The 23218-nt window shown below is 41.8% G+C and overlaps 1 protein-coding gene across 1 annotated transcript in view; it reads right to left on the reverse strand.

The window, feature by feature from the left end:
- Window positions 1–795: 795 nt before the first annotated feature.
- The window catches only part of LOC311063340 (regulator of G-protein signaling 6-like), a 94463-nt gene continuing 72040 nt past the window's right edge, over window positions 796–23218 (reverse strand). The window contains exons 8-17 of the mRNA XM_084082727.1: window positions 22139–22220; window positions 21493–21567; window positions 20418–20519; window positions 20003–20064; window positions 16136–16246; window positions 12182–12307; window positions 7142–7328; window positions 3921–4010; window positions 2677–2730; window positions 796–983 (exon numbers count right to left, since the gene is read on the reverse strand). Of these exons, the coding sequence (XP_083938853.1) occupies window positions 933–983; window positions 2677–2730; window positions 3921–4010; window positions 7142–7328; window positions 12182–12307; window positions 16136–16246; window positions 20003–20064; window positions 20418–20519; window positions 21493–21567; window positions 22139–22220 (940 nt within the window). The 3' untranslated portion in view covers window positions 796–932. The remainder of the gene's footprint in view (window positions 984–2676; window positions 2731–3920; window positions 4011–7141; window positions 7329–12181; window positions 12308–16135; window positions 16247–20002; window positions 20065–20417; window positions 20520–21492; window positions 21568–22138; window positions 22221–23218) is intronic.

The following is a 23218-nucleotide window of genomic DNA, read 5'->3' on the forward strand; positions in this document are numbered from 1 at the left end:
ACAATTTTCATTGCGCGACACAGTGCGCAACCAAGTAAAAATCAGGCATTAGTCTCTCGAGACAAACTGTTGGCTCACACAATATTCAAATGCTTCTGAACATAGGAAGTGCTGAAAATGCCAAGAAAATTAAGCGGATGTTCTGCCTCCTCTCCACTTCTGTTTCGCCTTTGCAGTTTGCATAAATAAGTCCTTCTGTAAATCAAATTAGTCGAAGCCTGTCTAGTTGCTGCTTAGCAGAAATGAACATTAAAACATATACAGTATTTCATGAACTCTGCGTCATGAATAACGTTCCCATCTCAATAGCAGATTGTTTCCTGTTAGAGACTTTTTTACGCAGTGTAGTTACAGACTCTCTGTAGCATTCCAAGATTGTGGAAGAGCTGACTTTACTGTACCTCCATTGACCATCAACATGAAGAGTAAGCAGAGATTCAGTTGCAGCGTGTGCTCCCTCCATTTATTTCAACCTCCTTTATTTCAACCCAGTGAAAGACATGTGAAATAAGATAGCTAGCTACAGTATTGACAGTTAAAGGCATTCAAGCATTCCATTGTTTATATCACTGAAAGTAAAAGGGGCATCCCCGGTGGTGTGGGCCTATCATATTAACACAAGTGTAGACACTGTACACAGAGAGAAATAGTAAAGCCTGATGTTCCATTTTGGTTACAGAATCGATTTGGAACCCCCAGAGGAGCGCAGCAGTGTTTACACTGCAGTTTATTCTCTTCAGTGTGACAGCACCTGTCCTGGTGTCAGGTCTAGGTGACTTATTGCATGCTGTCTGTCCTCTCGAGCTGATCCAAGGTCACGCTAACGTGGCCGGTGCCAAGGAGTGGGGGGGGTGGGGGGTACCCACGAACTCACACACCCAACCTGGTGAGCCAGCTGGGTGTGGATGCTGCTACTCTGGGTCCAGACCTTGTCAAGAGGACTGCATGAGACCTGTCAGCCGCTTGCCTGTCAGGGACTTGCCCTACAGGGAACAAAAAGAGGAGAGAGTGATTAATCCGTATTATTAATGGTGTTAGCTGAAGCCGTGTTGCTTACTAGCCTGCCATGTTTTTAATCTGCAGTAGTTTATAACCTGAATCCGAATGATTATAAAATCAGCTTATGGTTTCATGCCCCTTTAACCCATTAAGACCGGGAACGCATCTGTGTCATTTTAGATTTATTTGGCTATTCAAAAATAGCAGATATACTACTGAGTGCCGCGCAATGAGCTGATCTTTTTGAAAAATAGTGTTTTTTTGCATATATATGAATATATATATATTTTTAAGCAAACATTTGTAACTCAAATCTTTGCTTCTGAGGGCTTCCTGAAAAAACGATTTCAAGATTTTTTTTAAAATATATTTCTTTCAAAAAAACTGTTAGGATTTAAAAAACATTTTTGGAATCGGCCTCAGATCTTAATGGGTTAAAGAGAACTGAGGAGAAAGGGAAATAATGCAATAATAGAAAAATCATACACGGAAGAGGATAACTTTTATATATGCTACAAGAGAGTGACAGACTGTGCAAACTGAGCAGCTGGAGCCTGCAGCAGCCTGGCTGCAACAGGGGAAAGACATGTCCGAGGTAAGGCGTTAAGGAGCAAAGCCCTTACATTCTTCTAGCACAAACAGGGAGGCAACCATTCCTTTGTGTGCAGCTAAAATCATACAGTGTACACACTTTCAGCCCTGTTTTGTGAAGGTCACATGAAATACAATACTCTAAGGACATCATTTAGGGCAGGAGGGTCGGCTTGAGATGTGCAGCGAGGCGGGTGAATTTCTGGAGGCGTGTTTTTTTCCCCCACCTGGGTGTGTTTGGCAATTTGGGGACTCGTTGTGCGCTGTAGGGGGTGTGTTGTTGTTTTGGAATCAGTAGCACACTGACATTTTGAGGTCAACAATGACTATGATTTGCGCCGCTCACCTGCTTGGACCAAATCATCCGGTGTATAGTGGCGTGTGCGTGAGTAGTACATACACTGTATGGTGTTGATGTGGCATGCATGTATATGGGTGGGGGGCATGAGGTTTTTAACTACTATTAACTACACAGCTACCAGGGATAACCCCAGGTCCACACCCTCCCCCCCAGTCCTTCATTCGTTCGTGCCTTCCTAGTGTATGTTACTTTGTTTGTTCGTTCCTTCCTTCTCAGAAGTTAGGACAAATGGGGAACCGTTGTTTCCACCTCAAGCCCTCCTCACACACACCCATCGCCACCAACCTCCTCCTCCCTCTGTCTCATCCATGTCCACAGGCTGTGTAATTCATGCTGCGTCAGTTTCCCCAAACTAGTCTAAAAGCCCTGCTAGTAGATCCTCAGAGCATTATGCTGTTCGCCAAAATCAATTAGATTATCTTGTGTATGAAGTAGATGTTTTGGTCTGAGTGTGACGGTACGATAGGTCAAGGAAACAAGAAAAAGTTTCATGGCAATCTGCCCATTGCATTCTGAGATAATGTGTGTGCAAGTGGAAGGTTTGGCCTAAGGGTAGCGCTATGCACCATTGGGGTCACCAAAATCGGTAGGGTGCATCCTTGCTGAGCGCATTAATGGTAGCATTCAATGTTGGAGTTAACTGGGGTTTGTGTGGTCCCTCGGGCAAGCATCCTAATCCACTATGTCATCAGTGGGCATAAATAGACGAAAGAAAGCCCACTCACCACACTGCGGGTGAACTTCTCCAGGGAGGTACGTCGGCCCTGTTCCGTCTCAGGCTGAGCCCATGAGGAAAACATGTAAGAAAGACATTCTTAGATTATCCAGTATCCACACAAACACCACAACGCTTGCTCTGAGGAAGTGGGAAGAACGAAGTGTGAATCAACAAGAATAATCAACCAGAAGTGCTGAGCCTAAACAAATGCATATCAATGTTGAAGCTATGTACTGTCTGTATCAATGTTTAATCAGAGTCAGATCTGTCCAAAAGCCATTCAATGAGAGCTTTAAGCACAGTTCTAACAGTTTTTTGTCCATCGTTCAATTTTTTTCTTATATCATTTTGATTTGATGTTTGATGTTTTCAATTTCAGTTAGTTTTAATTTGTTTTTAAAGCGGGATTTCTAATTTAGTATAGTTTTTATATTGAGAAAAGGCTTAGTTTTAGTTTTGTTTTTAATTGTAATATGAGGTAGTCGGTGAGATAAAAAACTTGCAGATCAACAAGCTCACAACGCATCAACGTGTTGTGAGCTTGTAGATCGGCTATTTTCAAAGAAAATAAGACACAGGCCGAGTAGTTTCAATTAGTGAAAATTGGTGAAGTGGTCCTTCAAAAAAAATGTTTTTTTCAATAAAACATTTCGGTATTTTGTTAGTTTTAGTTACAATAATATCTCTGGCTTTAAGTTTAAGACCTTATTCAAGGCAAAACCATAACAATTACATTCTCATTGAATTATAGGTACAGTAAGTAGCCAAGCAGGATAATCAGCTACATACTATGTGGTTATAAAAAAAAAACAATGCACTCTGTGAAGGCAAAACATCATGCATTATGTTTTTGAAGAAATTCTTTGGGCTTTGAGAGACGGGGGAGTGACACGCAGCAGAGGCCGTCAGGCTCGGGAATCAAACTCGTGACTCACTGTCAGGTTGCATTAGAGCATATATGTGGAATGCCCCTGGACCACCACTTGGCCATCGGCGCCCCATCATGCATTATGTTTTGATAACCACACAGCTTGTCGTTGATTATGTTACATAACATTACATAACATATGCACACACTGGTGTGCATGTATAGCGAATATACATATGAATAGTTCATGGGATCACACCCAATAAAACACGCGCACACACACACACACACACACACACGCACACGCACACGCACGCACACATACACACACACACACACACACACACACACACTTAGGCATGGGATCACACACTGTATCGTACCTTCTTCTTTGCCAGCAGGAGGTCCTGGTAGAGATTGGAGCGTAGGAAGCGAGTGTAGCTGTCACTTTTCATCAGCTTGTAGATGTGGTCCTGAAGGGAGAGACAGCAACAGTGTGTTTCTCTCTCTCTGTGTGTGTGTGTGTGTGTGTGTGTGTGTGTGTGTGTGTGTGTGTGTGTGTGTGTGTGTGTGTGTGTGTGTGTGTGTGTGTTCTGAAAAAGGTGTCACACAGTGGCAAAAGGCACATCCTGTCCTGCTGGGTTGGGTGCTGCTGGATCAAAAATTCAACATGAAAAAACTATAAAATCCATACACCAGAATACTGCTCCCATCGGGGGTGATTAAAATAACCCACGATGGGAGCAGTATTCTGGTGTGCAGATTTTATTGTTCTTTCATGTGTGTGTGTTCTGTAGCCTACATGAGAGTGAGAGACTGACATGTAGACGGAGGCAGAGGTGGGTTAAGGTTTATTTATACATAGTTGAGCGCCTGTGTTGCACAACTGAAAATAGTCGATCTACAAGTGTTGTGAGCTGGTAGATCTTCTAATTTCAGTGTGCAACATGGCACAAATCATGCTCATGTTATATAAGATGTTATTTTCTGAATGCAGCCCCAATGTACTCTACAGTAGCCTACATGTCTATTGGCAGGGTGTGTTAACAGTGTGTGAAGTAAATATACAAGTAATATTAAAACATTGGCCTATTTTTCAGATGGAACCTATGCTCAATATCATAACGACTAATTCTCCTCTCTTTGCACACAGAAGAGCTCCAACTCTTAGAGACAAATTGGTTCACTCATCATCATCTAGTCCTGACTGTTCCACCAGGCTGTCCCTCAAGGGCAACTATAGATGTGGACGGTGTGCCACAATATGCCACAATACCACCAATTGCAAATTCTTCTCACATCCTTTGACAGGTAAAAAGTATAAACAAAAGAATTTCATCAACTGTAACTCCACCAATGTGGTTTACATGTTAATCTGTCCCTGTGGTAATGCTTATATTGGCCAAACAAAAAGATGCCTAAAACTGAGGCTCTCTGAACACAAAACTGCTATACGCACAGGCAACATACTGTAGAATATGCCATGGCTAAACACTACCTTGAGGCAAATCATGGTTCACCCTCATCTCTGCGCTTTGTAGGGGTTGAACAAGTTACTACGCCTAGAGGGGGTAACCTCCCCAAATTGTTATCTCCGAGAGAAATGTTCTGGATATATCAACTCAACACCATGCAACCACAGGACTTAAATGATGATTTCTACTACAAACCCTTCTTATAAACAAGGAATGTGCATGCGCTGTTAATCTTATTGGAGTTTCTGAGGTGCCTCCCCATTTTTTGTTGTGTTTAAAGTCTTTCTGATGTGTTTTGAGTCCCTGATGTGGTCATTCTGTGCTATTTAGATTTGTTTTAAAGTCTCTGATTTCTTCATGATCTGTGATTTTGTGTACTGATATTGTGAACTGCTAATTTGATTGTGACTGTGATATGGTGTAACTGATCAACTGATTGCCAAGCAAGGAACTCCCCCCTACACAGGTGGGGACATTGATGATGTGTATGCTTAAAAGAGGGGCCTACACCCCCATTATCACTTTTTTAATCTGGCCGAAACACGCCAAGCGTTCCCAATAAATGAGAATGTGTATCTGAGCCAGTCTTGCATCCTTTGATTTTGAGTGCCGCTTTTTCCACTTCGGAGGTATTTGATTCAAGTTATATTTATGGCTGAGCACCCACTGCCTAAACAAAAAAGGCATCCAGAGGAAGCACACCTGCTTTTTTTTTGTGAAGTAAAGTCACTGTGATCGTCACTGAGGGAGAGAACAGGAACTGCTACACTGTACAGTAGCAACACTAATTGAAAGAAAATCTCGCTTTTGTTGCACTTGTGACTTTTAAACGAGGAAATCCTCCTCCAACTCCCTCTTTCTGTCTGTCTGGTTGTTGTTCTCTTTCTGTCCCAGTGTGCGGTTGCCACAATACCTCTAATGTAAACACATTTCCACCACATAAACCCCACAAAAAGTCTCTTTTTTTAGGCCAAGGACCCCTTAGCTGAGAGAGAGATGAAGCAAGGACACCCACTACATATTTTATGTAGTTGCATATTACACTTTTTCATAGTTTTCATAGATAGCTTCACAGACTTGTTTGGCACACATTATCTTTATCTTGGATTCATGTTAATGTGTATTGTGTATAACTGTTAATGTGTATAACTTCAGACAGTTAACCTTTGAAACCCTCAATATTTAGTCAACTTGACTAAATATGGCTCTGTACTTTTCCCTCTACACCAACTCTCCGAAAATAGCCGCTTGTAGATCGGCTATTTTCGGATAATATTCCCCATCACACAAAGATTTGGCGGACCCCCTGTAGTTACTCTGAGGACCCCCTAGGGGTCCCGGACCCCCTGTTGAAGACCCCTGCCCTATAGACTTGATTGGCCGGGGTCCCCCAGGGGTCTGTCCTTGGCATCCCTCCTTGTAGATCTGCCATTTTTGCAGAATGTTTGCCTATTTTCACTAAATGTTCGCCTATTATGACAAGCCCAAAACAGGGATGCTGGGGTTCAAGTGGTTCATTTCTGTTGCATAACAGTACAGAAGACGATGAATGGGGGGATTGGGGATAGGAAGTAACAGCATTTTATATGGAGCATCATTCAGCATGTACTGTATAGTAATTTAACCAGGCAGAGGGCCTCTTAACACAGACTTCAATTAGAGCCCAGAGGAAGACAATGCTTCACTAATACTTAACGATACTATTAACATAATATTGTTGAACTGTTTCACAGCCAGTATTAACCACACAATGCTATTATGGGCATATCATAATAGGCGAACATTCTGCAAAATGAGAAGATCTAACAAGCTCTCAATGCACCATGCAGCAACGCAGTCTGAGCTTTAACAGCAGCTATTTTTGGCGAAGAGATTTGGTGTAGAGGGACAAAAGGAGGAGGCCAGGTATAGACCACGGTCAACTGTAGTATATAGGGTTTAAGTGTTCAAGCATACAGAGGTCCAATCATGTGCAGTAGGACTCACAACTACACTTGGAACTGATCACTGACTTAGATGTCTGGCCCCAAACTCAAATTATTTATGACTTCATATTTCTTAATCCTATAAATCTCTCTCTCTCTCTCTCCTCTATTTAGTTCTCCCTCATCCAACCCTCTCCTGTCTACCTGTGCATCTTCGTAGCTGTAGCGTCCGGGGTCCTTGAGGTTCTGACTGGTGCGCTCGTAGCTGTGGGAGTCCAAGTTGATGGAGTAGGTCGCTCCCTCTGCCAGGAACTCCGCCCAGATGGCCTGTGCCCTCTCTGCCACCTCCTGCAAGGGCTGTCGCTTCATGTCCTGCACTGCCAGCCAGAACCTGCACCATCCAAAAAAAAAAATCAACACACACCTTGAGTGATTATGCTTGATTTATACTTGGTTGTGTACCGTGTATATGCCGCCAACAATTGTCAATCTATAATCTATTTTCCCTATTTCTGAAAAAAAAAATTTAAGCATACACAGCTTTTTGTTAAAACCAGGAGAAGACTCTTATGCCATATCACATTATTACAATATCCAAAGTCCCAGACAATATCTAGCCTCATATCCATAGGCTATGGGGCTGGGCTAATATCAATTAGCCCAGCCCCAGTTGAAATACCAGTGTTCTGAAGGCCTACTATAAGAAAGTGGTTGGTTGGTCAGGGGTGTAAGGAGAAGATGACGGAACATTGAAGCGGCCCCAGGAGTCACAGAATGCACCTTGTTAGAGGTGGAGTATAGAAACACAGTATACAGTCACTACTTTTAGTTTTCACTCGTTTTTCCAAGCAGGATTTGTGTGGAGAGGAAATGGTGAGTGGTGAAACAAAAACATATCACCATGTCCTTGGAGCGCTGAAAACATATGAAGCCAGCTCAACTTCATTTTTTTTTTTTGTAGATTGTCACACAGCAACAAGTGTCAAGGGTCCGTCAGTTTGTATCTAATTACTGTCACTGGCTTGTAGTAGCCTGCTGTGTGAACGCAGCATACAGTAACCAAAAAGCTACAAAGCCAGTTGCTGGTCGGGTCAGCCAGACGAATCAGCACAAACCTGCAGGTGAAACACAACACACCACTCACTGACTGTACTCCAATATTACATTCTATCTATCTATTGATCTGTGGACTGTTTCTGCAATATAGGGAGGGAAACACCCTAGGGGATCTTGCCGTCTCCCTTCACCTCTGTTCTCTCTTTTTCAGCTTGCTCTATCGCTCCCTTTCCATCATAAATGACTTTCCAAAAGTGGCCTCATAAAAGCAAAAGCAATTAAGTTCCCGGGGAGAGAGAGAGAGAGAGAGAGAGAGAGAGAGAGAGAGAGAGAGAGAGAGAATGAATGCGCACAAGTACCTTAATTGCCTGCCTGCCTGCAACATAGTTAACCATTTAAGCCATATAAGCACTTACAATGAACAGCGAAAACACAACGCATGGCGATGCAACGTGATAAGAGCTTGGTACAGTACTATTGTGCTATTCTTGAACATTTTGAAAACTTTTGAGAAGTTTGGAAAATGTTCACCTATAATGACATGTCCAAAACAGGGACGCTAAGGTTTATATGGTCAACTTAGTAACATAGCAGTAGGTGTGGGGTTTGAGTGAAGCTACAATGGTCAGAGGTGCGGCACAATCGAGCAACATCTGACTCTATGTCTAACAACAACAAAAAAAACATTTGGATGAACTCACAGCCCTTAGTTCACTCCTCACTGTGCTCAGCAGTCAAGCCGTTCGGCAGAGAGGAGAAGTGGAGAGCAGACATGCTGCAAGAGCAACCGTTTTGGGGAGCAAGATGCCTCAATATAAATTATTGACATCAATTTTAAAAGCGTTCCTATTCCAACTACATCACTATATGGTATTCACATTAACAACGTAGTCAAACTAGCTAGAAAATTCATTAGGCCTATAGTTTAACAATAGGAAGAATCAAACACTGCAGAATCTGGCTGTCCCTTTTTTCAGCTAACCAGGCAAAATGTTAACTGTGATTGAACTGAAATAAAGATCACATTTTTAATTGATATGAATTAATTAATACAAATTAAGGCATCCTGCTCCACAAAATGGTTGTGGCTGTGTGTAACTCACTTCAAGGGAAAGGCCCACTCAACTCAAGGACAGTCTTGAGAATGTCTTGAATAAACTTTTTGCAGATACTGATAATGCATAAAGGGACTATCTGTAGAAGTCTTAGGAGTGTTTTTTAATAATTAGTGTTACATCAGTAACACTGACAAAGGCTTGCGAGCCGGAACGTGTCTGTTCGTTTGGTTGACTGCTGCTGCGGATCATCATTATAAAAAAAAAGACTCCTAAGACTTCTACAGAGAGTTTCGGATTGTTTCTTCCCTGTGTGCATTCATAATTGAGAAATAGCATTCTCTCTCTCTCTCTCTTCCCTCTTCTCTCTTGTAGTTATCATGAAGCATGATTGAAGAATCATTGTCAAAGTGTTGCGCAACATTGGTCGGTCTCAGCTCCATGCTTCTATTCTCAAATAATCACATACTCACTTCAATAATAGAGTGCTCTTTAAACGGTAAAGTTTGCATTGCTCATTCCTTGCTTGCTGTCTATGCTACTGCTGCTTTTGAGATTGCTGCTCACCCTCCACCAGCTACCATGTTGTTTTGGACCTGCTTTTATGTACTATGGGAGGATACTGAAGCCCCCTGGTAGGATATAGTATGCACCCTCAGAGTACCTAAAAGCAGATCCATTGTGTGTTGTTAATTTTATATTAATTACAACATATTTTAATTCAATTCATGAGATGTCCTGACTGAACCTCCAATAATTACACACACACACACACACACACACACACACACACACACACACACACACACACACACACACACACACACACACACACACACACACACACACACACACACACACACACACACACACACACACACACACACACACACACACACACATCATTTGGAAGTAGGGTACTGTCCCCTACCGGTGGCACGAAGCGACACGTTTTGAGCTTGTCGATCTGCTACTTTAGCTATTTTGGTATTTGAATCCTGAAAAGTAACTGTTTTGGACATACTGAGGTTTCCCACCTGACAGAGATGACATGCTGTATCGCTGTTGTGTATGCTTTGTTGGGCGTGGATGCATAAAGTTGAATTGAACCAACTTCATGCAAATGTAACCCATTCAATCTAGGAACACATTTGTGTCATTTTAGATTTTAGCTATAGACATTGTTTTATACATTGGCTCTCCAAAAATAGCAGATATACAAGATGATAGTGCGGCACAGAGTGATGAGCGCTATGAGCTTGTAGATCTGCTATTTTTTTTTAATCCAGAAAATGTGTGCAAATCTTTGAATATTATTTTTAAAGCAAACATTTTTAACTTCCCAGAATCTTTGATTCTGGGGAGTCCCTGGAAAAAAATATTTTGAAATGGGGGTCCGTGGCCAAATACATATCATTTTGGGGGTCCTTGACATGAAAAAGTTTGAGAACCACTGATATTATAGCAACATAAGTTAGGATTTAGAAGACATTTGTAGATGCGTTCCCGGATTGAATGGGTATAAGATACAGCGACTGACAGAAAACCATAGAAAATGAATTGGATCCGGCCCCCTGATGTCCGTCAACGCATTCTTTGTGAATGCACCATTAGATTCCAGTTACAGTACATACTGCTGGAGAGGAGCGTTGATACTGCTGGAGAAGAAGTGCTGTATGAGATAAAGAGGAGGTGAAGACAAGATGGTTAGATGGATGGATGAGTGGGTGGGTGGATGGAGGGGTGAATGGATGGATGAGTGAATGAATGGACGGACAATTGATGTGTGAATGGCTCGATGGATAGATAGATTGCCACTTAGTGGCAACAACTCGTTGCCACTAAGTGCCAATGAGGGTGTGTATCCCCCTTCTTTACAATGCGGTAGACCCATAGATTGCTGAAGTGGAGCGGCACACCCATTGTCAGCTCCCAGTACTTACCGCCTATATTAAGGGCCTTTCACATGGGGAGCGATTGATGTGCTTTGTATTTCATTTTCAATAAGGGGTCGTGCGGGCATGTATACAGTAAGTAGGCGCAGGCAATCTGACAGGCGGAACAACAAGCGGGCGGTCGTGTTTGTGCTCGTCTCACGCACATGCCCATGACAAGAGTGAGTTGAAATGTGCTGAGCTTTTTCCTGTGACCTTGCAGATTCTAAGCGAGAAGACAGGCGTTGTGTTTCTCCCCGTCTGGAAAGCCCTTAGTGCGGTAAGCGCCCCCCTTCCCTCAGCATTTTGTTGTATTCATTTTTTTAATCTGTTCTGCAGCTCAATCTGTGCAGAGGAATGCACCTCACTGCTCAGCTTCTCTGAGCGGAACTCTGACTCTGAACTTTAAGGAAGAGCTCTTGTCCTGCTGGGTCCTCCAATGCCTTGTCCTCGCCCACTTCTTCACCCACTGCTGGGGATGGATGGATGGATGGATGTATCACTTGACTATAAATCAAAAGCCGTCTGTCTGCATTGAATCATCGTAGTGAGTAAAGGACACAGGGCAGGCAGAGTCCTCACTTTGTGCTGCGGCATCATTGAAATGCACCATTTACCATTAAAACTCTATCAGCAGCCATGACTCTGTCAAGGTCACAGCAGCAAAGGTTTTTACTCTGCACTGTCACAGACAGAGACAATATTTGGAACGATTTCTCGCGCTCGTTGAAAGGAAAAGCCTGGTGAGCTAAACTCACAGGAAGGATTAGCTAAATGTTCAATTCATCTGCGGCTCAGTGCGTTTATTTATTTATTTTCTTTTATTGACCAGCCCTACAATACTGTCACACTCTGGTCCACCTGGCTTCCTGCACACTGCCAGGCTGTGATAAGCTGGATCAACAGGTGTGGCCAGAATTAGGAGACCTTTATTCACCATTTTAGACTACCATCTGTCACATGCTTTCTTGTTATGGTCCACAGTGTAGAGAGACAGGAAATAGCGGAGAGAGAATCGGGGAGTGACATGCAGATGGAGACGGGTCCGGAAATCGAACCCGGGGACTTGCTGTCGAGCATCAGAGCTCGACAGCACATACCATGTATGTGGTATGTGCCTTAACCACTCAGCTATCACCGCCTGCTTCCCTCAGCATTTTATTTAATTTTTTTTATCTTTTAAATTTTCTGCAGCTCACCGCAGGTTCTCTGAGCTGAACTCTGACTCCAGGAACTTAAGGAAGAGCTCTTGCCCTGCTGGGTCCTTCAATGCCTCGTCCAGAGAGAAACCCCACTTCTTCACCCGCTGCTGGCTGGGCTCCTTACTGAGAGAGACAGAAAGAGAAAGAGAGAGAGAGAGAGAGAGAGAGAGAGAGAGAGAAGGTGGTATCAACATCACTTTGAGGATACTGCTGGGGTTTCACGATTAATCCATTAAGACCTGAGGCCGATTCTTAAAAATGTCTGTTATATGTTGCTATACTGTATGAGTGGTTCTCAACTTTTTCATGTCAAGGACCCCCACAATTATGTATAATATTTGGCCGCGGACCCCCCCATCTCAAAATATTTTGTTCCAGGGACCCCACGAAGCATTTTCGCTTAAAAAAGAAAACAAACTAGAAAATGTGCTCCTCGGAGCACAGGGCTTCGCCAGGCGAGGTGGTAAAACTGTTCCTGATTAATTATGTCTTACCTATTTATATTACATATTGTGATGTCATGTGAAGCTTGACAAATGTTAGGTGTTCACAGACCATGTGCCCATGTATGGAGCTGGACGGACACACACACACGGACGGACGGACACACACGGACGGACAAAGTGAAAACATACTCTCCACCATGCCTTCGGCCTGGCGGAGACAAAAAAACATATATATAAATATATATTCAAAGATGTGCGCACATTTTCACAATTTTTCAAAAATAGCAGATCTACAAGCTCATAACTATGAGCTTGTAGATGTGCTGTTTTTGAATAGCCAACCAATGTGTTATATATTTAGCTAAAATCTAAATTGACACAGATTTAATGGGTTCAGAGAAATGGTAGTGGGAAACTGGTGTGTGAAGTTCACCCCACACTGAATCCCTTTCATCTCTATGTAGGACCCCACCCCCGAACCTATAATTAATCAATGCAGCTGAATTATTTAACAACATTAGGCGCAATGATTACATGTCCTCTCTAATTAATCCCTGCATAATGTATGGAGAGCAGTGGAGATCAGAGGATAATGCAATGCGTTGAGAGAGATTAATGTACATGGACGAACCCCTCCAAAAGGTTAAACCATGGTGCCTTTGTATATAATTACTAAATTATAATGAAATACAGTTAGCTCAGAAGTTGTTTGTCTCTGCAAGCTGTCTATGATGGTTGGTGTGTGTGTGTGTGTGTGTGTGTGTGTGTGTGTGTGTGTGTGTGTGTGTGTGTGTGTGTGTGTGTGTGTGTGTGCGTCTGTCTGTCTGTCTGGAGCGAACCACGCTGGACTGATCAGCGTCAAACTTTGTATGCAAGCAAGAAGTACCTCCACTCACTGTGGCTTCTTTGCTACTCTATACTATAGAGTCACTTTAATGGACTGCAGAGCGCACAGGCATTAGTCAATGCTCCTCAATGCTCAGTATTAATCTTTGCCATGATGCGATGCGATGATCTTTAATTTGTACTGAACCTTTGATTCCAAGATATGTTATATGTAGATGCATGTTGAATAATCTATAGACTCTATATATTATTCAACATGCATCTACATATAACATATCTTGGAATGATTTGCCTGACATTTTAAAATAGATATCTAGTCTAGAAGAGAAATTAGGCTAAGCAAAAAGAGAAACTAGAAAAAGTGCTCCTCGGAGCACAAGTCTCCGCCAGGTCAGGTAGGTTATTATGGCCTCCTGGTGGCGCTATAATAGGCCAATGTGAAAAGGATGCCATTTATTCCTAGGCCTTGCACGGCAATCGGACACTGCATGCATGATTTGAGGCATTTTGTTCTAAAAATGTGTTTTGCTAAATTTGACCTGCTGGTGGCGCTATAACAGGCCAATGTTAAAAGGGTGGCATTTGTTCTTCAACATAGTGTGAATGTGCATTCAAAGTTTCACCGTAATCGGACGCTGCATTCATGACTTGCGGCATTTTGTTCAAAACGGGCCACTCCTACAAACATTACATGTCAATGTTAGCCAATCAGGATGGCATATGAAAAATCAAACAGATCCGTCTTGATCACATGACTATAGAGATCATGTGTACCGATTTGCGTGAAATTTGGATCAAATATGAAGGCTTAATATCAAAAAATGTGTTTTACATAAGTCTGCCTCCTGGTGGCGCTATAAAAGGCAAATGTGAAAAATGCAGGGCAAAGGTTTGTCCTTGGCCTCTAGAGAGTGTGCATAGAAAGTTTTACACTGATCGGTGCAGTTATAGACCCCTTAACAGACGACGTCACACTGATGAGAACCAGTATGCGTGCAATCAAACCCATTCTATCAGCTCTCGCTAGGACGCGCCTCACTAGCCAACACACAAGAGGGGGTTGGGGTGTGCTGAAACCAGCGCACCCCGAAACAACAGGTTGGAAATTGATTGCGTGAAACAATCACCTGTGCGTCCAGTCTAAATGTTAGTAAACAAATAATTAGTCTATAGGTAAAAACACGAATCGGCCTGTTACAGCGCCACCATGAGGCTGATTTGAACATTTTCAAATGGCATTTCTTAGGGATGTCCGATATTATCGGCCTCCCGATATTATCGGCCGATATTAGCATAAAAATTGATATCGGGAAAATATCGGTATCGGTTTAAAAAAAAAAAAAAAAAAAATATATTATTATTTTTTTTTTTTTTTTGCTTTATAAATAAGTTACAGGAGTTCTTACTGTATATGGTGTGTGTGATATGAAATTTGAGCTTACCCTAATCACAATAATCCCCGCATATATCGGTATCGGTTGATATCGGTATCGGTAATTAAGAGTTGGACAATATCGGTATATCGGTTATCGGTAAAAAAGCCAATATCGGACAACCCTAGCATTTCTTCCTCGGCCTAATGGGAATGTGTGTGCAAAATTTCACGGAAATTGCATGCTGTGTTCATGATTTGAGGCATTTTGTTCGAAACAGAGTACTCCTGCAAACTTTGAAAGACAATTTTTGCCAATCAGGATGGAATATGAAAAATCTGAAATGAGCCGTTTCTTTTAATGACTATAGAGATACTGTGTACCGATTTGGGGGACTTTTGGCCAAAATTTGTAGGAGTACTGTTCAAAAATGTGTTTTGCACAAATCGGCCTCCTGGTGGCACTATAAAAGGCCCATGTGAAAAATTTGGAGCAGAGGTTCGGCTTTGGCATCCAGGGACTGTGTGTGCACAGTTTCGCTGCGATCAAGCCAGCGGTGCCAGAGATTAGCTGTACACAGACAAGACAGAATGACACACACACACACACACACACACACACACACAGACACACGGACGGACGGACGGACAGGGGGTAAAACATACTCTCTCGCCATGCCTTTCGGCCTGGCGGAGACCATAAACGCAGTAAGACACTGTTAGTTATTAAAGCAGATATACGCGTAGCAGTGGAGATACAAATGCTATTCCGGCCACGCCACTGGTCTACAGTAACTCAATCTATAACTGTAACTTCAGGTCAAGTGAGAGAACTCAGACTTGTGTCACACACTGACAATAGCCAATCTACAAGCTCACAATCCATTGCGCTGTGAAGCACCGTGACCTTGCAGATCCTCTATTTTCAGTGTATGACACATGTGCGCAACCAAGCTTAACTCAGGCTTAAATATCTAAGCACTAACTGGCCATGTTGTTGAATGTTATTTTTCTGTTTTTGCAAAGACAAAGGTTCAGTACAAGTCAAAGATCAATACTGAGCATTGAGGAGCATTGACTAATGCCTGTGTGCTCTGCAGTCCATTAAAGTGATCGACAGGACCTACAGTATTCTCCAATCCGTTCCAAACTGCATTATACATGACATTATCCAGGTCGTAACTTTTATAATAAAGACGGCTGGGAGTCAGAATCAAATTTGCGAAGCTGTTTTTGACTGCGAATGTTGAGTTGAGTCATGTTTTGGACAATGTCTCTGACACGTACCCAGCCTCCTGGTCCCAGAAGGAACTGTCATCACTGGTCCAGGGGTTGGAAGGTTCCGGTGAAGTCACAAATGGATCGTACTCCACGTACTGCTCTGTGTAAGTCATCAGACTGCCACACACGCACACGCACAAGCACACACACACACACACACACACACAGAAATATATAGACACAAGTGAGGACAGACAACATAACAAGGTAGTGCTTTTTCTTGAATGCGGTCAGAATTTGTCCAGTCAGCTCGTAATATGCAAGCGCCGCTGCTTTAGAGGAGTCATGGCCTTTAGCGGTCCCTATTTAGAAAGAAAGGTTATTATTTTTTTGTACTCTACTATTCTCAAAGCCTTCAGTTCTACAGCTCCGCTCTAAACCCCTTGCAGTGGCTGTTCTTGATTTGATGGACTAAAGAAGAAGTGAAACGGCGGCCACCTACTGCAGCCTTCTCCAGCTTAGAGGGAGGTCACAGGCAGGGCAATATGCAGTCAAGAAAATAAATGCCCCTTTCCTCAGCTCTGGACCCGGGAGGATAGACCTGACCTTGTTTCTTTACCTTCACAGTGTTAGTCATCATCAAAATCTTTCCATAATACTGTATATGTGTCCAGCATTGCACCGTTTTCATTACTACAGCACTTGCTCACGCCAAGTGCTCAACCCAAAATAAAAGCATGTTTCTAAATCACCTGACTCCTACTCCAAGCCATGTTTTATGATTGTTTGAAGATAAAATGTAAGCATGAATTCCGCAATTTCACTTGGAGGTAGAACAGTAATGGTGGAGCATATGACGGATGTGTGGACAGAGAGATTTTATTGCTTCCTTGCACAGTAGCTGCCAAGCCAAGCTCCCCGTCCCATGACCATTTAATTATTCCTGCTGCTTAAGAGCTTTCTCACGCAAAAATGATAATAAAGGTATGTACAGTACTCTAAGCTTTAATGTACACACTGGTATTGGTGTTATTGTCGTCCTGTGCTGGCAATGATAATGGGTTGGTGTTTTGGACACTTAAAGGACCACACTGAAGTCAATACACGTCATTGCTTATTCACACCTTCGGTTCAAGTTATAAGATTTACCTGAATAATTGAGTCAATGTTGGCTTAACTCACTGCTATAGTATGATGGTCCTTCACATTGCTTTATGACACAGCTTGGTTGAATACTTGATGTCATTCAACTGTCTGTTATTTATTGATAACAGACTGTTGCTATGAAGAACATACCGTTGCTACGGACATGGACTACATACCTACTGCAGACTATTATCAATCCACGTTGTTGATTTTTGCGGTATCCAACATGGTGGCCAATCAAACAAAGACAAAATGTCATTTTACAGCTAAACAGTACACTAAAGAATGTTTTTTAAAACATTTGAGGGGAGAAAAAAAGGCAATATAGTACAGTAAATGCAGTAACAGAATGCACTGACCCCGTTGGGATTTATTTCTCAATAATTGCTGGCTCACTGCTCATTATCCATTTCTTAAAAGGGTCCTCTCTGGTGTTAAGTTATGTTTTCTGTTATGTAATGACAGGCTGTGCTTGCACTGATGCCCCACACATCCCTCAGTCTGAAGCTGGCAGCATACTTCAAAAGAAGTTGCATTTTTGTGCCATCTCTCTTCATGAATAATTGCCATCTGGTTGTGTTTGTAGTCCCTCAGAGAGAGAGGTAGAAGTTAGTAGGCTTCCTTCTCAGCCAAACTTTCTTCAGCATTGTCCACGGAATGTTGTTGGCAGATAGCGGAAAAAGAACGAAATGAATGAAGAGCACCTTGAATTTCGGACCGATCACACACACGATGTTAGCACTGCACCTGCGTTTGTTCGTTTTCTCTGCAACGCTGTCATTCTGTTCTTAACTGCATGAGCCCTGGCATCCCTATTCTGGGCATGCCATGAGAAAATAACTGATCTACAAGCTGCAATGCTTGCTCAGTTTGGTGGAGTTGGGTCTCAAGGGTCTTGTGATAACTTGTTTCGGCACTATAACAAGATGGAATTTAATTAATTGAATTGTAAACTGGCTACTTTCGCTTAAGATATTTAGTTTAGAGGGAGAAAAGAAGGGGGCCAATGTACAGACCCCTGGGGGACCTTGGTCAATGACGTATATAGGGTTTAAGTCGTTAAGATCTTGACAAACTTCGTTTCTGCAAGAAGTATGCTGCAGCCTTGAGCCGTCAACTAAGCAGGGCTCCATGTAGAGCCTAGGTCACAGGGTTATGGGATCATTCAGCTGCCAGCAGCATTCACAGCTTCTCTGCTCTGCTGGTCAGTAATGGCTCCCACATGGCTGGCTGACCAGAGAATCGGACTGACAGGGAGGCAAACTCAGTATCTCAGTGAGAGAGCGTTAACCAGGCAGCACCATATCTGTACAACACGAAGCAACATGCTCAAAACACTCTTGGCATGGCTCTCTGATTCAGTCTCTGTTTTGCTGTATCTTACTATCTGTCCTGTGTATTTCCGTCTTGCTCGCGCGCGCGTGCGCTCGCACACACGCACACGCGCGCGCGCATGCGCTCGCACACACGCACACGCGCGCGCGCACACGCCAGGTCTAACTTCTCAGTTTGACCTATTAGCCCAATTCATAATTGCCAAATAAACAAATTTGGACTAGGTGGAAGTCAGGGTCCGCTATAATGTCCAAGCAGACAGTAAGCTCTACAATTTACACTTTAGGCATTTATCAGACGCTCTTAATTCAGAGCGATTTACAGTAAACTAGGAAAACATGAGTGCACTGGACTATGAAAGCCAAAAGTCTGCTGGACTTTTAATCTGTGTACGTGTCTGTTCCCTGTTTTAAAGACTGCATAAGCACCTTAAGAAACGACGTCTGGGGATGAGCCAAACAGAACCAGTAAGTGTAAGCAAGCAGATAATGTTGCAGACGAAAAGGCAGCCCCCCTGGTGTGTGCAAAAGAGAACGTCTGCCAGAGAGTGATTGGGGAGCGCAGGAGCAGGAGAATTTAAATCTATACTGCGCAGTTTAGCTGCTTTGATATTCACAAACAATCAGGTATGATATTCATGTGATCAATGGTTCGTCTAATATGATTGTTTAATGTGATTAATAAACATAGTTGTGTTTAAAATAAACGGTCCTCTGATCCTCAGAACTGTGCGTTATTTTACCTGCTCTGCCATTGATTATAAACAGTCCTTTTTTCCAGTTTAAATATTATTTAATGTACCCATTGCCTTTTGAAGTGTTGTAGTGTTCCAAACATAATTTTCCAAATAAGCCCACAAAAGCCTAAGCTTGACAAAGGGGGAAAAGGAAATCACGTCTCTTATACCTTTTACTTGACAAAAGGTCCAACAAAGACATGACATCAAACAATGACAGACAAAGTCACTTTGTAGACTTTCATCTCTCAAATGAGCACCTGCTGTCAATACTGACTCAACTGGCTACTGATGCATTTGGCTGCTGACTTTAATGCCTTTATAATTGGAACATTACCTTTGGAACACTACAAACGGTATTTCAATGGGTACATGAAATTCATTCAAACTGGTAAAAAGGACTGCTTATAATCTATGGCAGAGCAGATAAAATAATGTTCTGAGGATCATTAAAAAGTGACCGTTTATTTTAAACACAACTATGTTTATAAATCACATTAAACAAGCATATTAGACGAACCAAACACATATAGTAATTGCCTATGATCACGTGAATATTGTATACCTGATTGTTTGACAAATAAAAGCAGCTGTCCCTGGCAGACGATCACTTTTACATCACCCCCATTAGGAGAAGTTGGAGAACATAATGGCTAAGTTAATAACAAAATGTAACAGATTATTTACTCTAACACAGCAGAGACATTTTATCCTACCTGTCGGCAACTTTGGACATCTTCATACAGTGTCGATCTAGCTGGGCGTTCAGGAACGATATCTGACACAGGGTGAGAATGGGAGGAAAGCACCATAATAAGCACAACGTGGTTTATTTCAGTTCATCTAGAGGTTGATTGTCTATGCCAGGCCCATGACCAAAGTGTGTAGATAATGAACTAATTTCCCCAGGTTCCATGATTTCCCTCAAGATAACATATAATCTGCAACTGATCCACATAATCTTATTTCAATGTAACTCTTGGCCTAGCAAACAGTGGTCCATGTCGACCCATAAATTGCAGTGTGCTGCTGATTTGTAAACAAATCGAATAGGGATGCTAGGGTTCAAGTGGTTAAATAAACAGTTCCTCCTTTCTGCAACAAGGTAAACACACATGACATGTACTATACCTCTTTCTCCACATCGTCCTTGGTTCCTTTTCTGACAACGTGCGAGGGTGTGTGTATGGGGCTGTGTGATTGTATTCCCTCCTCCGCCAAACCATAAACCGACTTGACCATTTACAGACGAAAGAGAGACGGTGGAAGAGACAGAAGGGGAGAATGAGAGAATGAAAATAAGACATCTGACATGTTACTATAAGTAATATGTTACTGTAATATTATAACTTTCCGCAGTAACAAGTAGTGTAATGAATTACAATTGCCAAAACGGTAATATTACATTATTGGCTGTAATCATGGCAACAGATCCCATAGCTTGAACTGCCAATCTCCGGTGTTGCCACAAAAACGCTAATAAACAGCTTACATTTTGGCGAAGTGAAAAACGTCCGTCGTCATTTTGTGCATATGCTAATGGTGTAGAAAGAAATCTGTTACAGTTACTTTGATGTGAAATGCTAGTGAAATGCTAGTTTGCTAGACTATCTGGTAATAACATCCTGTAGTTCTGTTACTGTAGATTGGTTAAAATATGGCTAAAATGTTTTTTTCCTATATTATCTGTATATACCTTACCTCAAAATGTATTTGGAAGTCAATTTAAATCTCAGACGAAGAACAATTCGACTCACCATCATTTTATATGGCTTTTTAACAATAATTTGGTGGCCATTTTGGATTGATGCCAATTAAACATAATTTTTCCGCAACTAAGATTTCTTAGGACTTTTAGTATGGTGTTCTTGAGACTCCAAAATGAGCTAGTTTACCTGGACTATAAGGAGTAAAGGGACTTTATTATTACCAACCCTCAAAGTCTGACTGATTTAAAAGACACCCTCTCACGGATGACAGCTGGCCTTCCAGATGGCATTGTGAATCTAAGCCTGTATTTATAAACTTCTAAAGTTTTTCAAAAATGAATTGTTGCACTGCAACATTCGCGAAAAGAGGGAATAGACGTAATATGCTGCAATTTTATTTTTTAAAGCAGGCAATACAATCATCAAAACAATAGTAGTAAACACAGCAGCAGAAGATTGAAACAAATAAAGGAGTCAATAAAATGCCCAAAAAATACCTTTTTAACTCTGTGAGGATTCCTCATGCGTCTACATTTCCTGATGTCCATTTCTGTGGTGTTGACACAGCCGGGCTGGGGAGCACACACATTATTACAGTTAATAAATCACTTTTGTCTTTTTTTATTTATTTATTTATTCTGTTTCCTGCCTGGCATCTCTGAGCAACTCTGTTCCCCCCACTACGTTCCAATGACCAAGTTTCGAAAAACAATCAATTAAGGAATTATTTCTGATTAACTGTCTGTTCATTTTAGTAAGCGCCTGTTGTCCACCAAGATGTATTTTTTTCCTGAGCACAGCGTATCTACAATGCGAGCGCCACGTTTTTGGAAACACCAGCAGTGTGGCCTGGTGCTGAGCATTTATTTCGCACTGGCGTGTTCATGTGTGGCGTTTTTATCTGCTTGAAGATGATGCTGAAATAATTTCAGCTTGGGCGTTTGGAAGCGTTTTTAGGCAAGCACTTTGGAAAAAAGACTCAAGTGTCCACGGCTCCTAACTTTATCCCCTTTCTTTAGCTTTTAATTATTAACATGGCTGTTGCCAGCAGACAAACAATGAATACTGTGCACACGCACGCACACGCACACACACACACACACACACACACACACACACACACACACACACACACACACTCACCACAGGTCTATGGACATCCCAGAAGGCTCTCTCTTGGCTGTCAAGGATCTTTCTCTCCGTCTTTTCCTTTTTCCTGTCAATCCTGCATAAGAGATGAGTCATTGACGTAAAAGCTTTCACTGTTTGGCATTGAAGAAGCCAGCTAATCATGACGGACAGGGGAAAGGCATTATCTACATAAAGAAAAGCATGCTTTCCATCCAACCAGTGGTAAAGAAGGACTATATAACTATATAAGTAAATTAACAATTCAAGGTTTTACAAAGTACAGGGTATTGGCATCAACATATACTTAGAGTAACAAATGTATTAAAAGTACTCATTATGCAGGCTGTCTCAATTAAAATTTTTTTTTTTTATGTATTTGTGAAAATGTTTCGAAAATAGCTGATCTACAAGCTCACGACACGTTGCAAAACATTGTGAGCTTGTAAATTTGCTATTTTCAAATAGAAGATTAATAACATAGGGTTTAAGTGGTTAATGTACGCACAGTATGTTTTGTAATAATCAAAATGTGCAAACTAAGGTTTTCAAATAATTGTAGTGGAGACACAAGTACAATATTTGCCTCTGTGATGTAGTGGAGTAGAAGTATAAAGTATTGAAAAACGTAAATACTCGAGTCAAGTAAAGAAAAAGTACCCCAGTATTGTACTTAAAGGGACTACACCATGAATTTTAACTTTTTCTTCTTTTTTGTGTGTTTTTGGTCTCCCCTACCTCTCTTCTATCCTCAAAAATACCCCAGTTTGAACACTCAGGCTTTCACAGCAAATCTGGGGTTTTCTGTAAATTGGTCTAAAATCAGGCCAAACTGATTTGGTCCCCCTGCCTACGTCACGTCAGGGAGCAATTCCTCCCGTTTTTCAGTTCCAACCAAAAAAAATAATAAAAAAAATCTTTAAAATAATTTTTAAAAAATCTTTTTTTTTTTTTTACTTTTTCCACACAGAACCAGGAGATAACATGCATACAAACTGGCTCAATAGCGCCCGTGCCAAACAGGACAATGTGGTATTGCAGGTGAAAGTGCTTTATAAGCCAGAGAGAAGTTAGTTGGAATGAGTATATCTGAGG

This window comes from Gymnoscopelus microlampas (genome assembly GCF_963454915.1).
Source record: "Gymnoscopelus microlampas genome assembly, chromosome: 16".
Taxonomy (NCBI): Eukaryota; Metazoa; Chordata; class Actinopteri; order Myctophiformes; family Myctophidae; genus Gymnoscopelus; species Gymnoscopelus microlampas.